Below are 18,925 nucleotides of genomic sequence, written 5' to 3'. Positions count from 1 at the left end.
ATTTTATCATAGGGTGTCCAAATTTCTTGCCGCTCGGCGAGCGCTGCAGGTGTGAGTATTGTAGGGGGTCTGGGGACATCCTCAAAATTTAGAAATTTATAACTCTCTGAAACACCATTTCTAACATCTTGAGGTGCAAATTTGGGGGAATGAAGTAGATTTACTGTCAGACAGGCCACATGTGACCTGTAGCATCCCTGGTCAATCAGAATTTTGGAATGTGCTCCCCAGTGTAGGGCCGTACAATTTGAGTTTTTTTTAACAGGCAGTACAATGTACGCCTGTTCGGCTGCTTGCCTAAAAGCCTGCCGTGCCCTAAACACATTGGATAACAACCCAATACTCTTATACGGTCTAAAAGGCGCTATGGGACTTTCTTCACCTTGTTACCTCCATGAAATGTCATGGAATGGAGGTTATATTTTCTGTTATGTGTCTCTGTCTGTGTAGATGATTACTCAAGAACGGCTGGATGGATTGGTTTCATACTTGTTGTGTTGGTGGGGTGTGATGAAAGCTTGAATCGATGAGATTTTAGCCGTATCTGTCGTTATAATCGATGTAATAATATCAGAAATCACCCCTATATTTGAGATATATTGGTACAGGCATCGTGCTTTAAGTGTTTCTTAATGGGCTTAGCAGATAGTGAGGTGATTTGTATGACAGCTGTTTGGAGAACCCGGATGTCTCACATACTGTACTGCTGATTTGAGTGACATGGTGATTAAAATGCCATTAGGTCCTCTCATCTGGGTTGGGTGTCAGAAGTTTTATGGGTAATACAGATGTTCTGATTTCGTTACCATAAGGGACAGTTGTTAGTTGTCTCTTTCGTAGCCAATGGTACTTGTTTTTTAGCAGACGGGGTTGGCGCCAAATATTCATCTTACAGTTGGTGTAGGGCTGTCAGAGGAAAGTGTTCATCTCGTTTTTGTACCGTGTGAACAGCTGATGTTATGACATATTGGTGGAAAATCAAATCACGATCTGACTAAAGTTGGCCACATCTCTTCTTCTTTCTGAGTTTCCCAACTTCCTCCCACCACACCGCTCTGAGGCACATAGTCGAACCTCAATAATGCTGACAACCTTAGACAGTTTAAATGCCAAACATCAAGCTTAACCCTCAAGCACCCGACCTTTTTTTGCGACTAAAATGACCGAGTGGGGTCCAAACGGACCCCAAAATGTTTTGTTCATAAAATCTCAGTACCATTTCTTATCGGCGGTCATTGTATATAAATTGCTTCGTCAATGTAAGAGGAAGATTTTGAAATGTTAAGGTGTTGATAATTCCAAGTCATTATCATAATTTATGCAAGGAGTTCAGAAGGACCACATTTTGCACTAAACCTATTCCGACCAGATAGGGGAATTTTGAGGCCCTCAGCAACATTTATGTCGCATAACTCATGAACGGCTAGAGCTAAAGCTACGAAACTTGGTAATTTATCACAAAATATTGTTCGCAAAAGTTTGTGGTCAATAAAGTAAGTTTATCATTTTTGGGGGTTGCCATGGCAACCATATTCTAACAGGCATATTTTTGTCAAAATTTGACAATTTCAATTTTAACAAGGTTTTCTTGGTAAACTACACCTGTTTTATGACAACAATTAAATTCTATTAAATTCAATGTAATTTTCATGACTTAAAATTTATGATTTATGCTAATTTCATGACGTCATTGGTCAAAATCCAAGATGGCCGCCCTGATTAGGCAAATAACGTCATAATGTCGTCAAATTACATGTTGATGACACAGAAATTTTTCAGAGGATTTAGGTTTACATTCTTATTATTGTCTAAAAGTTTGGTAGTCATACTATAAGTGGTTAAGGAGTTAGCCTCCAAAGTTTGTTTTAAAAACTGCACATTTTTGCTGGGGTCCGTTTGGACCCCAGAGGGACTGAACACAAACTTTCTTTATTATTTCCACATTATTGTACCAATCTTTGCAAAACCTTAGGAGAAGGTATAAAACATATTGACTGACAAAGTCACGGAAGGATTTTTTCTTCCGATCAAAAATGTTCAAATGGCACTTCAAAATGTACGCCTGGGGTCCAAATGGACCCCACTCGGGTGTTTGAGGGTTAAGGAACACCACGCTACCATATGCCGTCGACCTTTTAAACGCACATTACACAATTAAGTGTCACAATTTAATAATTACTAATCAGATGGACATCCTCTGTGTCATTAAATAAATACACCACTACTTTCCCATAACATTTATACCCATTACTCTCAAATACAACCGACTATAAACATACGTACCATCCACAAAAAAGCAATAAATATTTCATGGAGGTATGCGGTCCCCGAACTCTAGTTTTAAACAAGTTTTCCAATGATATAGCGTAGTGTAATTATCATGACATAATGGGTAATTTGATCAAGCAAAATTTCGATACTTTTCTTTTGTGGTCAGCTCATATAAGTAGCCTCGGTACTTAACCCTAATTAAGGATTATTCTTATGATCAAGTACAAAAAAGCAATCAATTAGCTTTCCAATGATATATAATAGAGTGATTTTAATCAGGTATCTATTAAAGAGATATGAACAATCGAAATCATATTTCTGAAGCTTTTGTGTCATCTTTTTATTCCACAACACGTACATGTATACTTCTACTCAAAGCTAATATTTCTGTGGTAAGGACACTTTTATTTGATTGTATGGATGGCTCAATCTGGAAACCCAAAATTAATATGAGTGGAAATTTTAAATAACAAGTATTGTATACAGAACTATACATTCTAAATTTTGTTAATAAACTACGGTACATAAACATATTCTTTGACTTTGGAATCTACTTTTGTATTTTACGATATAAGTATCCATTTTCGATTTACACTACTTTTTATTTGGGTTCTATTTTACTGTAACCAAGGACGTTATATCTGATATAACGTCCTTGCTGTAACTAAGTAAACTTGATGCAAGCTTAGATGTATACATGTAGTCTCTATAAACACATCAACATAGCCTAATAGTATCCAATGGCCTAATCGCTAAAGAATGGATGGCGTTATGGTTATGTACATGCATCTGGTATACATGTACATTTAAGTTTATCCCTAACCGTAAACCTAGTGATGATTGAACACCAGATTGATCTTCAGATCTATCTATTCATCTATATTTTTAGTTCATCATGGGTGACCCCTTCAACGCTGGAAAGTTGGCACCATACATGTGATCATGACATGACGTGTTGTATGTTCAGTCAAGTAGAGACACCAGTAGACATCATACAATAGAGCACATGAAATGTCTTCTATGTCAATATAAATAACACTAGCGAAAAAGGTCTGACGTTAGGGTAGCTATGTGCAATGGCATCAAATCACAATCATGGTCAGTAATAGAGATAACAACAGTGCACAATCTCCGAGAGTATGTCGTCGACCGCTAGCACAGACCTTTCAATCGTGCACAAACCTTTCAATCATGTCGACCTTAATTGAGTCGACACTGGGAACACCTGTGGTACGTCCATGAGGGATGCGTCTAGAGCAGTCCACTACAGGCAGAGGCCTTTCTTGACTGAAGATGGTATCCAGGTATCCAGGTATCCAGGAGTCCATTAGCCTACAAGCCTCATTCGATAGTCCTTTTCATCGCTGTTTGATGTGTCGACTTCAATTTATGCTGAAGCACTTTGGTCGATAACTCACTAAAAAGCTTTTGGTCCGCCCGATACGTAATTGTGTCTTGGTTTAATTCAGATCACCATTAGTGATTGCTTACGCAGGAAGCCATGATTGAAATAAAGTGTTTACTAGGACTTACTTAATTACAGAATTACTTTCCATGAAAGGTAAGGAATTAAGCGATTATATGTTCTGAAAATAACCCAACTCATTTTTCAGACCAACACATTTCAGTCATACCTATCTTATTGGGTTAATGTCTCCATTTCCTGCAACAGTTCACTTAAACTTTGGCATTTGCTTTCTTTAGATAGACAAGGACAATGTGGCATTTCCCTCAAACTAATAACTTATTTCTTCAGTGCCGCATACAAAGGACAAAAGGCTATTTAAGATAAAAGTGATCTTAAAAGCTGTTTGATCAAAGAATAATGGGTTGTCAAACCACTGTGTCTAGGGCGAGGTTTTGGAATACAAAGCCCAGCCCTCTCTCTCCACAGCCTTTTACCTTCCTAACCAAAATAAGGTACTGTAAATGCAGAAATGTTCGCGGTGGATAATTGTTCGCGGTTTCGCGGTGACCACTTCACCGCGAACTTAAACCATCGCGAATATTTTTCTACTATGGTAGTAGACTGCAATCTATGGTGCTACCGCGAAATTAAAACCACTGCGAAAGGTCCTTTTCCCGCTACCGCTAAATTATATCCCCGCGAACTTAAATGCATTTACAGTACCCATTTTACACCTAATGTGGTGAGGAAAGCCATGTTGAGTCCTGAGTACTTCTCCCAAGGGTACAAAACAAGTATGGCATGACAGATTTCGAACCCAAGAATACCTCTGTGTGCTGGACCAAATGCATATAAAATCTGTCACTTGAATGTCAGAAAAGGTCATAGGAAGACGAGCCTAAACCAAATCTACAATAAGTATATTCGACATATATCGTTGCCGTCATTGACATTTGATCCGACCCTCGTGGCTTTTTGATTTGCAAGAACTTTGACTGGTAACCTTTGACGTCGACATTGGAACTGACAAACCAAAAGCCTTTAATGCACGAGGCATACCTCGCTGTCTGCACGAATTAGGAGTTGACATATTCATAGCATTCTAGAGAGTATTGGGGATGATGTTACTTTGTTTCGCAGTTCTTGACGCATCAGTCATGAAGTACATGTATCAATACTTCTATATTATATATTAGGTACTAGATAGATAAATAAACGGGTTTACATTTAAGTCTAATTGTAGGTCCAATGAAGGTCTCCATTGCATATACGCCTACTGCATGCTGTTGCCGCACCCATGCCGACAAAACGGATGGTTTTCTGAACAGTGATTGCAAGAAAGCTACTCACTAAACGACTCTACACCGAAGGCGGTCTCGGTGAATACTTTATCTTAGCACTTTGTTGCCAAAACTGCACTTACTGAGTGCTTTTGTAATAGTCAAACGTACCAACGTCGTTTATCTTTCACCAGAGCTTAGAGTGGGAAGGAAGGGAAATATTTAACATTACCGCTCGTCACGTAGATAAGAGGTGCTTCACCTCACAAATGCGCCGCAGGATTTATTATGGACGTGGTTGGCATACGTACACTCATAACTGCATGGAGATTCAAATTTCCGAGAATCTCTGGAGTCTGTCACACCCGTAAAACTTGGACATGTCCAGGAATATACCGGAATATCATGGATCTGACACACCGTTCGGGGAAATTCCTGTACACCACTCGGATATGTCGGGTGTGTTAGGGCCAAGAAATTCCCAGAAATTTGAGTTTTCGATCAGTGATAATTATAAGTGCAAAGCTTCAGGTTTCGTGACGCGAATAATCATGATGAATTAGTTAGAATAATCTTATCATTCTGCAAGGTGAAGTTTACGACAAATATTGAGGCCATATTCATTCTTTAACTGTGACGCAAAAAGCTGCCTTTGTCTACATTCAGTTCTGTCATACATTCGCTGAAAGTCGATGTAAGGACAAGAAAATCCTACGCGTTAGGGTTTCTAGGGATAACTTATAGCTAGTGTTTCTTAAACGACATTTTGTGGGTATGAAAAACGCGCTGGCTTTAGACCAGAACTTTGAGCAAAGCTTATTTCAAGGGAATGATTTAGCGGCAATATCCCCGTTCAGTGCATGTAATCAAGTCAGGCATACTGAAACCGAACGATAACGTGGGGACAAATTTGTTTTCGCGAACCAAAATTCCACAGCTATATAGAACGTTGCACCGATAGTTTAACTTTAAAACATACACAGATACAAAGAACATCCCCCTCTCTTCCACCATCTTATCAATTTCGTAACTTTTTTTAAAGGAGATTGCTCAGTGCAAGCCCATCTAAGCACTGAACTACGCTCACTGTGGCAGTATCTCTTCTCCCTAAGTCAGAAACATCGAGCTTCAGCAAGTTCGACTAACTGACCCAACAGGCGAAGCACCGGTTACGAGAACTGCTCGGGAAAAGTCCCTACCCCATTTTAACCGGAATGGTTTGATCCACTCACACCGGGCAGGTCCCCTACCCTACAATCATGGACTCCATGTTGGTAACTATCCAAGAAGTTTCACTTTCACAACTACAGTCATGGCTACCTTACTAGTGTCACTTCTACAGGCATTAGCTTTAGGCTACAATACAACCTATTTTTCCATGTTGGTACTTAATCGTCATGTTGACCATCCCTGCAGGAAAAAAAAACATTTTCTTTTCAAAATAAGTCGCTGATATCATCCATACAATTTAACTGCTGTGGTCTAACGTTACATGCCATGTTGTGTCAAAAACGAAAGCATATAGGTCATTCCTACACAGGGAATTACATTCGAAAACGTGTATACCTATACTTGAAGCTAGGTAACATACGTGCCTATATGTTTTGAACATGTGGTAACATACGTGTCTATTTGTTTTGAAAATTAGTCGCTGATGTCATCCATACAATTTAACTGCTGTGGCCTAACGTTACATGCCATGTTGTGTCAAAAACAAAAGCATATAGGTCATTCCCACACAGGGAATTACATTCGAAAACGTGTATAACGTTACCTACACTAGAAGCTAGGTAACATACGTGTCTATATAAAACTATGGGGGCTCAGGTATACATTTATACGTATATCTTGATTGCATAACTCTCAGCACGATACCTGTACCCCACGTGTACCTCATTCCGATACACGTGCTCGATTCGAGCACACGAATCATCTGTTAAAAACAGTTATCTAGGTCACCAATTATGGTTTTCCTGCCATCAATTTCAAATATGGATAATTGCACTCAATAAAAGCATTCCACATTGCACCAAGATGTTCTATGGTTACGCATTAATTGATCCATTTGCAGAACGCTGTAACACAATTAATGCGCCCAGTTGAAGATTGAAAGGTATGATTTATGAAGTAACGTAACCTTTCAAAATGAAGAAAAGAGAAATGATTTGTGGCAGGGGACTTCGGAAAGGACAAATTTATCAGTTCAGTTCAGTTCATCCTCATATTCATAAGAGGTGCCACTAATAATATCAGACCATGCACCACAAATTTATGAAGACGTCTAACCGTACAGTTTTACAGCTGCGAATCTATCATAGCGTCATTTTAGGGAGAAAGAACAGATAAGAGCAACGGCTACTGATTGAGTAGTACTGTGTTACCATGTCATTTTATCATAACCGGGTTGTCAAAATACTTTTGACAACCGGGGGTTGAATTGCGGGGAGCCTACTATAGGCAGAGCTAAATTGCAAGGGTCTGGATAAGCTGCCATTCGACTCTAAGCCAGGTAACTTCAATAAGACAGTAGTAGCCTGAAGTAACTGTAGATTTAAACCATCAAGCCTGGGACGGGCACATAAGGTCACCTATTCTTGTTTGAGGTACAATTCTCTTCAAACATTCAACTCTTCTCTATTCAACGTCCTATCCGATGCTAAGTACTAATGATAATTTTCTATGTGAGTTAAATGTGTAAAGCCGTTAATTGCATTTCCCAAACGAACAAGATCGGTGGTCTATCAAGTGATTCGAATCCAGGACCTCTGGGTTTCGGGCTAAATATAATGCCATGCCCTGTCTCATTTGGCGAAAATCGATCGGACGACGATTCTGCGGCAATCGCCCAAGCCTCGCTTATAGTAATTACTTATCGCTTATAATGTGACTTGGGCGGTTTTCGGATGAAAAACACGCGCAACCCTCTGTCGCCCTTAAGTGTGGCCGATATTCCGTCGTTACGCCCGAAGATCGTGGATAATGTGACAGGGCCCGGGGTATTACGTGTACTCCACACGACTCCACATAATTCTATTATATAATCATGCAGTCGTCTACAGTGTACGTAATTCTATTAGACAGCGGTAGCCTAATTAAAAAGGACAGAAAAATAGACAGTCTGACAGTGGTCGAACGTTTTGTATTGGATTTAAATACCGCAGGGAGATTCACAATTACTTTATCACTAAAAAAAAATCCGGTTTAAGATAGTAATAATTTTGTATTGAACCATGATATCAAAAATCAATTGATATTTTTGAGACCCTTTGAGAATGTTCTACTAGCCTGTAAATTGTCATTGAAAAATATTGATGTTTTGCAAACCCCGTGTACACTTTTTTTTTATTGAAACAAACACATAAAGGCAAAATAACAGACAAGTAGCGGCCCACTCAAGTTAATACAACTTATATCGGTGCCGCTATTAAAGGAAAATAAGAATAACACATGATTGACAAGATGCAGTAAATCTGTACAAATGGAATGCTAATGTATTGATTGGTAGAAGCGCAAGTCCTGGTACCCCCCACCCCCGGTCCTTTTGGTAGGACACAGAACAAAAAACATGGTTAGAAACGGCCAGTTTGCACAATGTAGTTCTGGGTTGAAGACATAATCAAACAGATTGTGTACACTATTTAACCTGCAGTAGATTTCTGGTGGTTTCTAGCGAGGACCAATCAGTTTGCTGCTAGCAGGTCACTGACCGCAGTCGACAAGTAGCCAATACCCCCCACCCCCCCACCCCCCCTGTTTAACACACGAAATCGCTGGATCTTTTAGAGGGTGCTAGGTTTGATGGGAGATCGCCAGTATAAAGGTACCAAACCAGAACGGCTATCACATCAAGATACATTCCACAGACCTTCTACTATTCAAAAATCACAAGGAGATTTTCCCCGCTCTGAGGGTATACTAGGTCACAGTCTTATTGTTAACATGGAGATCAACATTTCCCGGGTTGGCAAAGCGCTGACATCGACGGACAAATTTACCGAGTATATATGGTTAAGGTCGCTGGGGGCACGGTGAGAAATATTTGGAGCAGCCTTTTTGATGTACGCGACCCGCTACCTCACGTAACTAGGTGAAGGTTGTTGTACATATGTTTATCAGACATGCCTTGGATGTTCATTTGACACATGGTGCATCGATCGTGTGGTGTACGTAACGGATTTGTGTGACCAAGAATCCAGAGGTTAAACGGTTATGCCTAGAATAGTCCTGGGTTAAATACCCTTACATGGGGCAGACAATTAACACTAGGGGTGGGTACCGGTACAGAAAATTCCAGGTACGGTTCACGTCCAGAGAATCAGGTCCAGGTCCGGACCTGAAACTGGACCTGATTATCTGTGAAAACGTGTGAGTGAGAGATACTCAAAACAATGGTCCATTTCGCTACAAAGGATTCTGTTTGATAGAGCACCAGACGTTCATTTGCGTTTTACAATTAAAATCCTATCTTTATGTGAACACTAACTGCTTCTGCTTCTTTTACCAATTTTGACTGTTCAAACTCAGTAAAATGACTGTCAACTCTCCCCTACTTCGCTCTTGTCAAATTCCTTGGAGAAAACACGAAAACGCCACCAGTTTAATCTGTTTATTTCTAATCGGTCCAACATCCGGTCCGCTGATTTTTTTCAGGTCCGTTTTTTTCTGAATGACCAAGAAGAAAAAAAAGTTTTGTACCGGTGCACCGTACCGGTACTCACCCCTACTTAACACGTATTTCCCATGTCGAAAATTGTACATATGTATAGATAACGATTATTCCCGAGTAGCCCTTCGTGTCTTTTCTTCTATCACTGGTTCAGTCAGCAAGCTTGCCTCACGATGTTTCTGACTTACTGAGAAAACGAAATTGCTGTTGTAAGCCGTATTTTACTGTAATGGTCTCCGCATTTTGTTACGAGCTGACCGTTGGTTATGAATGAAAATAGGAAGAGCAACGACTCGGCTCAGACATCGCACGTAAAGTATGATCGATAAAGAATGAATACCCTTACTGTGCGTTCTTATTCCCAGGCGAGCTACGCCCAGGTCACACACAACAAAGACGAAACATACATGTAAAAGCATCATAGATCTTATCTAGAATAAAAATAAAAAATAAATAAAAAATTCACGGGTCTCAGTGGTAAGTGTGCAGATGTCGACACACTGGCAACACCAAATCCGTAGGTGTTTTTTGGCACTTTTAGAATCTAGAATCTATCTAGAATAGAAGTTCGATTTCTTCTCGACTTTCAGTTATGATAAAAATTTTGCATTCCACTGGATGATTATGAATTCATTGGGAGGTTACAAGAAATATAAAATTCTCAACATTAAGAGATGCGCGCAGCTATCCATTTGTGTAACGCTGGTTCACCTTCATACGTGGGCTAACCTATATCCGTTGTTTTAAAAAGGGGGTATTGGAGATATCCTAACGGCAGAAGGTGGTTTCATATTGTGATATTTTCAAAATATTGCAGTTTGAAAGCATCCTTCGACTTGATATCCCCAATGTTACTAGCTAGATATCCTTTGTATTTTTTTGGAAAGCGGATATAGGTTACTCCACGGATAAAGGTGAAGTGGCGTTAATTGTAAGAAAGAAAACTTACCAAAAAGGTGATTGGCGAACCCGTATATTGGAAGGTACAAGAAATATAAAATTAAGAGAAGGGTAGCTATCTACTATCTATCTTTTAGTAGTAATAGAAGAAAACTTACCAAAGAGGTGATTGGCGAACCCGTACCATACACAGCCGGGCCTGCCCCACAGCCAGCGGTGACGGACGGCGGAGGCGAAGGACAGCGTGTTGCCGCACACGGACACCAGCAGGTCGGCCACGGACATGTTCAGCAGCAGCATGTTGAAGGGAGTGCGCAGCTGCCGGAACTTCAGGAACAGCAAAACCACCGCGCCATTGCTCAGGAACCCTGCAATACCGATGGCGGCGATGACAACAGCCACGGTGTCGAACCCTGAGAATTCAACCTCTTCTTCAGTTGTGCCGTTCCTTTGAAAGTTCCAGGCAGCAAACGTTGCGTTGTTGTTGTCATAGTCTGTAGCGTTCATGACGTTATGCATACCTAACATAACTGTTTCTGGAGTCCAGGCTTGAGCCTTTGCGATCACCGCGTCTGAGACAATATTTTCACGGCTGGTAGATAACGCTGGGAGCTCTCCTTCCCACCATCTGCTATTAGAAATGCGCTGTTCGGACACAGAGCGTATAGTCACGGCTGTTGCTACACAGTTCTTTTGCAGGGATTAAACAAAAGCTGCTATAGCAGAGCTTCGGCTTACAGGCTGTTAAGAACTCACCGTTACTGTAGTAGCAGCGTGAGTGGACGGATGTGGAAAGAACCATGTACTCGTACCTACTGATACAAACTGCAGCAGCAGCTATTGAAATCGCAGTAGCCCGCCCTATTTAAGTTGCTCACCACACGGTACGTACCATTCTGATCCACAGGGGTGTTTGTGTTTCTGATTGTTGAGCGCTGGAATATAGACTAAGAAAAAAATATGATCTTTACCCACCCAAAATAATTTTGGAACAACCCAAGTAACATTACTATCTTAATGCGACGTCTCTTATTATATTTGCATTCTAAATCGATAAGAAGGTGGCTTAAAATTTGGGGTAAGCCCCAATCAATTCTGGTGTTGGTAAGGTAAAGTTTAGTTTATCTATAATGTCATTTACCAACACAGATGAACTTTCGTGCTAAGTAGGTGGCTCAATTGCCATCGGCAACGCAGCTTTCGGCTGGACGTATGTAATTCTGTGTACACAATGTTTACATGAACACACGAGGCTCTAGAATATACATTTACCGGGAGAGATTCTACCGGTTAGCAAGGCGCGTTGCCGGATTATAAACAAATACAACGGAGTACCAAAGGGAGCTTTCCTAATAATGCAATGCATGTGTTTCTACAATGTCGAGGTCGGATGGAATGGAATAGCAGAGGAAATAACGTTTGTAGGACGCGGGGAGTGTTGAAGAACGAAGGTCGTCTATGACGGCAATCCGATCGACTTGGCTATCATACATCAACTTTTATATTTTCATCAATCTTTATGCATAACACCGTTATTGATTGAAATAAGAACAGCACAAAAACGACACAACTTGATAGGCCACAGCGAGTACATTTTATATATGTCACTAGCGCGCACATTAATTTTTGCCTGATTTTTGGGAAAGGAGATGGTAACATGATGAGAAAATACTAAAATATACCGTGTGGTAGCCTTGATTTCTCGTATGGAACTTATACTAGTAAAACTTATTTTCTTACCTCGGTAGTAAAAGTGACACCAATGTGGTAACGTTGACTGTAGTTGCCGACTCGGTAAGTGATACCAGTCTACCACACTAGTGTCACTTTGTGCATCTCTTAAATACAGAAATAGAAGACTTGTTGGCTGCGACATATTGTACCATATTTTGTCGCTATAATTTTTGTTACAACATTCAAAGTGTCTTTTTGAAAAAAAAAGAGATATCTTGCTTTTTTTACCTGTCGTTATAGTTAATTTGGAGTCTGCAGAGGATATCATCCATAAGATTTGATTAATGTTTAAGATTTCATCATTAGTGACGTTCTGCTGTGGACACCCAAACATGGTCATGAAAGCAGAAGGTAGACCACGCAAAACATATGTACATCAAATTTGTGATGATTCTGGCTGCTCGGCTGAAGATCTGCCCAAGGCTACGGAGGATAGGGAAGGATGGAGGAAGAGAGTCATGTCCATCCGTGCAACCAGCACGCCCGGATGATGATTTCATATGTTATGTTATTGCTATGTTTACCTTTTAGATAGTGTAGTAGCTAACATGTGACCTACATAAGCGATTAAGTACATTGTTCACATACTCCCAACGAAATACACTCTAAAAGGTACTTTACCAGAAATATACCACCGGTAAGTTAGGGCACATTACCGGATTAAAAACAAATCTTCGGTATACCAAGCGCTAAAGACGGGCTTTTTCCGACGGCGCCAAAGATATCGCTCTCCAAGGCCCAAGACTGAATGACAAGAGGAAAGAGTAACACCTACGTCACTAGAGTTACATAAACCGATTTAGAAAGGCTACCACGGGATAGAACCGGCGTCACGTAATCTGACTTGTCTTACGTCTGCGGAAAGGTAAGAAGGCCGTTTGGATAATATCTGATCCATGCAATGGCGTTACTATGAAAGTAAAACTGATATATTACTGGCCAGTTCAGCTCTCCAAAGAGCTGTTCATCCACTTGCCTTGACAAAGAAGACTAGTCTTTACCAGACTCTGGCTCGCTGTAAAAACCGTAGAAATGGACTAGCGCTGTTCCCAAGACGGCTATACTTTTCTGGCCGGCTTACTCCTCTATTTGTTCCATTTGTACGGTTTTTCCAGCGACGTCGACCCGGAGTCTGGTAGAGACTATTCTTACTCCTCTATTTGTTCTATTTCTACGGTTTTTCTAGGGACGTCGACCCGGAGTCTGGTAGAGACTAAGAGAAAAAAAAGTCACTATAGGCTTTTTACAGGATTTTTTGCCGGGAGATTCACCTAGCTCTTTCGACAAGTATCATGAGTAAACCACGGCTATACGTCCCAACCTCAAGGACTGCGACCCTTTCCAGTAGCGTGCATGTATACGTAAAATGAGTGACACCTCCAGAATCGAACTCGCGGGTTCTAGTTCCAGGAGCACTGGTGCTGACTACTGGACTACGCATTCTAAAAAGTCGTATGCGATTCTAGAAACCGCAGTGTATTAGCCGTCATATTGCGTTAACTTCAACAGAGAACGTGTTGCCAATATTGAACATTTTGCATAAAGTATAGTGACTTTTATAAACAAATCTGCTCAATCTGGAGAAAAAAATTAACTGTAATTTCCGACAAAAAAGCCATGTTTGCTCGACCCCATTCTTGACAGAGTTGAGTTGGGCGGTCAAAAATGTGTCCTATTTTTTTGTCGGAAAGTACAGCCAAGCTTTGATCGTGCCTCTGGAACATCTTCAGATTACACGTCAACTTTGATCCAGAATGATTAATAACCCAAAAAAACTTGCAAATCAAAGATTATACTTTCACTCCCATGGCACATTTACGACTGATTAAGACTCACCTTGGGACGATTCGAATTTCGTATATCTGCAGGCATTTTTAAAAGATAACAGTTGCTGCCCTCCCGACATGCATCATTGATCGATACTGTCACCAAACATGGCCATGAGGGCATCAAGTCAATCCCTGGTGAATAGTGTTGAACATGTATGTTTAATAGTAATCCTACCCGCTAGCCATAACAAATGCAAGTTGGATTACGGAAAATCTTGATGAAGGTTGTGCGACAATGTCAATGTCGCCCTACGGCTGACTTTGACATCTAAATCTCCATGTTTAATTTATGTTCAGGGCAACATCTTGGCTTAGGGATGTGTCCTTGCTGAAACTTATCTCTTTGACATGCACGTACTACCCATTGCTTGACTTGTGCAAAAAGGGAAGGGATGTGTGTGTTGAAATGAAGTTTTAAATCCCCTCAAAGTACATATATTCCTGTGGGGATATATTTATGTATGTATTCCTTTCCGAGTCACTTCTGGTAGTGTGTGTTATGATGATGGATGCCTCTTTGCTTCCGAAGATCAGTGGGCCGCTGGTCCTTTTCTGCAGGCTCTTGTATGGCTGCACAGATAAATCCTTGACCTGTACGTTTTGCTGAAGGATTGGCATGTAAAGCGCTGTGTGGGTCACAGGTGACTGGGCAGCTGCACCTTTCCGCCCCCCCCCCCCCTCGAGCTCTTTTCTCAAGTAGCCACTGTTGGAGCTGTCTGGAGTCTTGCAACAGTTTCTGTCTGCAGCCATGTTGTCTCAGTCTTTTGCTAGGCTGGCAGCTAAACTGAGCTGAGGTTTCAGTTGAAGACTATATTGTTCAATTATCAATCTTAACAATCTGTCAGACAATGATAAACCGCATCTTGTAATTTAAAATTTCACTTAAAGTGACCTTGAAGACACAGCGCCTCTTGCACTGATGCAGACGTTTTATCATTATTATTATTAATGTTGTTGTTATAATCATTGAAAATGATATGTTTTGGGTACCTTTTTTTGCCTGTTAGTGTGTGTCCTTGCCGGCACAACGCAAGAAACTGCTAGGCCAATCCATAGTCTATGAATTTACTTGTCATTCATTCAGTAATTAGATTTCATTTGGTGTAAAAATTTAAGTTACCTGATATATGATCTGACTTTCTGAACTTGGGAATATCCTTAATACTTAAGAGAATAACCTAAATAATAGAACGCTGGTACTAAATGTAATTTTGGAACCTCAGAGGCACAGGCGTACTCACTGTGTCATTTCTATCTAAAACTAAACAACACAGAGCTCTATATCTTATTAAATGACTGGCGGCTATCACACAACGGTAACAGGGGTGTTCTTTTTGACGCACAGAGTATTCGACGTCACCGCTATAATACGTGTTAGAGCTTATGGGATCTATCAAACGATCATAAGATATAACCTTCAAAAGTTTCTTAAGGGTGAAACAACATTTGCTCCACCAAGTAGGAGACAATGACAAAGTATCATTAGGAGTCGTGTGCATATCAATCAGGTAGGGTGTAGGCGTGATGTCATGTATCACACATATTTGACTGATCAAGCGGAACTGAAACGCTGCAACAAAATGTTACGTAGTTCCTAGACCACAGCAAGAAAATTGGTCGGATCACATATACTCGAAATCCAATGTAAGAGCGTGAAAGAAATTAAAAAAAAAACAGCATTGGCAAGAAACAAGGTGTTTGACATTTTTAATGGGGACTATAAACGTTAAACTGAAACGAATTTGTGTCACAACTTACAAGTACTTTATGCCTATCTTGAAGAAGTGCACAAAGTGACACGAGTCATGACAGCATTTACCAAGTTGGCTAAAATTCATATTAGACTTAGCAAGTTGGCAATTTTGCGACTATACTCAGTACCGCACTAGAGTCGCTTCTACAAATCCAGCTGCATCTTTTCCTTTCTTGTAAATTTGGCATGTTGAAACACATCTCCAGTGGGAAACAAAATTTCTTTTCTTCGAAATCAGGCTGAGGTTAATGAGAGCATTGATGCCATCCACAGATCTAGAATTGACTTGCTGTGGCCTAATGTCATTCTAATGAGGAGATAAAAGATCGATCACAGAGCTATGGACCATATTAAGGTGTGGGGCGATAGCGGCATGTCTGACACGCCGGAACACCAGAAGGCATAATTTATCACTTGAGCTGTCGGATAGGGGTTCATCATTAAGATACATCCACAGCTTAACTGAAAGTTCATGTGTGGTTGCCATTATTGAACTAGTTAAACTGTAATATCCAACACAAAAATGGGACTCACCCAAAGTGAACAGCACTAAGTCACATATCTGCATAACGTGGCGTTACGACAGCAGTGGATTGTTCATTCCTTGACAAAGACTGGTGCTGTTCAGTCGAAAATTTGGGTGAGTCCAATATTTGCATTAGATATCACAGTTTATAGTTCAATACATCCACAGCTTGTTATGTCTTTACCAATAAACGCATATCTATACACGTCGCACTGCAGCGCTATAGGATGTAGCTACGATGCACATCATTAAACTTGACCTTTGTCTCACCGACACCTACCAATCTGCTGAAAATTATGAATATCAATCAACAACTACTCAAATTATGCACGTGTCCGCAATCACTCTTTGGTATATAGCACGACTCGTAACATTTTTGTGAATGTAAGAAAACCACACGAGTCAAACCATGATACAGAGTGTAAAAGAGATTTATAGTTATCTCTTATTCAATTTAATCTATTGAGATTGCAGACGATGCAATACATGTCAAACCCAGGCCGCCTAGCTGATATTGGGTGCCAACACATACATACAATTACACCTCTCATAGAATACTGTATGTTTGTGTCAGACGTATACTTTGCTGACAAAATATCAGTTAAGATGTAAAAGGCTACAAACTTTAGTCCTAAGTGCTCTGCTCAGTCCAATAATAACCTGCACTCAAGTTTACCGGGTATCGTCTGCAAAGTGATGATCATAATGACACGAATTTCGTTCGGCGTTATTTTATTGATGAGGCTTGGAACTTATTGATTAACCTTCAAACAGTAGCGAAAATCGTGTCAGAACGAATCTGTTCATCTGATTGTGTTTGTAACGTAGATTGGGTCGGCTGCCTTACTCCATCACGGCTTTTGAACATGCATCAACATTATTTCATGACAGTATGGGGTCTCTTATGTGTTCTTATATATCATACGCGAGAGCCTTGATTACGCACGGACATGGTGTAGTGTAGCCCTGCTTCGTGCTTACTTATGCCTCACTTTTGGTGTTCAGTCATTCTTTCACGAATTATAATCATGCATCAACGTTATCTTATGACAGTATGGGGCCGATTTGGAACTTATTTCCCTTTTCTATACCGTGAGAGGGCATGATGGAGTAGCGGTATAGCCATACCCCGTGCTCACTTTTCGCACAACACGTACAATATATTGATGCACCATCGTATATAATATACATTCGCACATGGTAGTAAAGTACCAAAGCAATAAAAAAATTTAAACATGAAACAAAAATCTAAAAGAAATGTATCAATTTTGGATAACTTCTGATCAACTGAACGACGAGCAAATTACAAAATATCTAACCGTAGTGTATTTGGCCAAGACTTCAGACGTCAAGGGTTCACATTCCGTCATGCTAACGATCTTGTTCCCTTTGGAAGGCACTTGACACTACTTTCCTAACTCCAACCAGGTGTATAGATAGCCAATTGACGAGAGGGTTGGGATCCACCTTCCAATACAGTGCCCCTAGATATAGTGCATAACAACCCATTGCATGCCCCCATAAAAGCTATGAGACTAGTTTGTCTTTAACCTCGTGTACGATCTCCATCCATCTAAACGGGGTAGAGTATTTAGTTAAAATCCCGCCATTTACTATGTTACTTCAAAACTACTGATTTGTGTGCTGAAGAGACTGTCAAAATAGGACGAGGACGCTTTTTCCAGAGCAGTACTCGTAACTCTTAACCCAATTCGGACGAGGGGGGGGGGGGGGAAGCTAGGGTGGGGGGTAAAGTGCCTACGCCATCTTTGACGCCGTATAAATCTCAAACGGCTTGTGGTAGGCGACCAAACTTGGTGAATTTTCCTATAATATTGTTTGCAACAATTTACAAAAAAGGACGTTTATGATTTTTCGTGTTGCCGTGGCAACGTGTTTCTGAAAGCCATATATTACAGAAATCACTGATTTTGATGTAAATAATGGGTTTTTAAGATTTTTTTGCTAAAATTCACTTCTTTTTATGTAACTTTAATATGTAACGTATCGAAATGTTTATTCGTGTATGATTGAACGAATAGTTTATTCAAGTATCAAAGACGAAACCTTTATTGGCTAAGATGCAGTATGCGTTACAGTTAGAAGCAAACTAAAAGCAAATAATAATATACACCATAAAAAATTCAGGGGATGTAATTTATTTGTTCATTTATTCCTTCGGCTGTAAATGAGAGCATTGATGCCATCCACAGATCTAAAATTCACTTGCTGTGGCCTAATGTTATTTTAATGAGGAGATAAAAGATCGATCACAGAGCTACGGACCATATTAAGGTGTGGGGCGATAGCGGCATGTCCAACACGCCGGAACACCAGATAGAAGGCATAATTTATCACTTGAGCTGCCGGATAGTGGTTCATCATGAAGATACATCCACAACTTAACTTGTTCATTTGTGTTGGTTATTATTATGGACATTACAGGCAGCCAAGGTCTTTGCCGTTGATAACATAAGGCAGGGTAAAGCAAATGGGGTTAACCCGTCGTACGTGCAAATACTTGCGAAGCGGTAAGTACCGCCTCCGTACGAACTCGT

The 18,925-nt window shown here is 40.4% G+C and overlaps 1 protein-coding gene across 1 annotated transcript in view; it reads right to left on the bottom strand.

The window, feature by feature from the left end:
* Nucleotides 1–11,185, bottom strand: part of LOC118430173 (pinopsin-like) — a 51,967-nt gene extending 40,782 nt beyond the window's left edge. Inside the window, exon 1 of the mRNA XM_035840885.1 lies at nucleotides 10,684–11,185. Within this exon, the coding sequence (XP_035696778.1) occupies nucleotides 10,684–11,053 (370 nt within the window). The 5' untranslated portion in view covers nucleotides 11,054–11,185. The remainder of the gene's footprint in view (nucleotides 1–10,683) is intronic.
* Nucleotides 11,186–18,925: the final 7,740 nt, after the last annotated feature.

This window comes from Branchiostoma floridae, chromosome 1 (genome assembly GCF_000003815.2).
Source record: "Branchiostoma floridae strain S238N-H82 chromosome 1, Bfl_VNyyK, whole genome shotgun sequence".
NCBI lineage: Eukaryota > Metazoa > Chordata > Leptocardii > Amphioxiformes > Branchiostomatidae > Branchiostoma > Branchiostoma floridae.
Note: the sequence above shows the minus strand (reverse complement) of the source record. Positions and strands in the feature narration are given on the sequence as shown.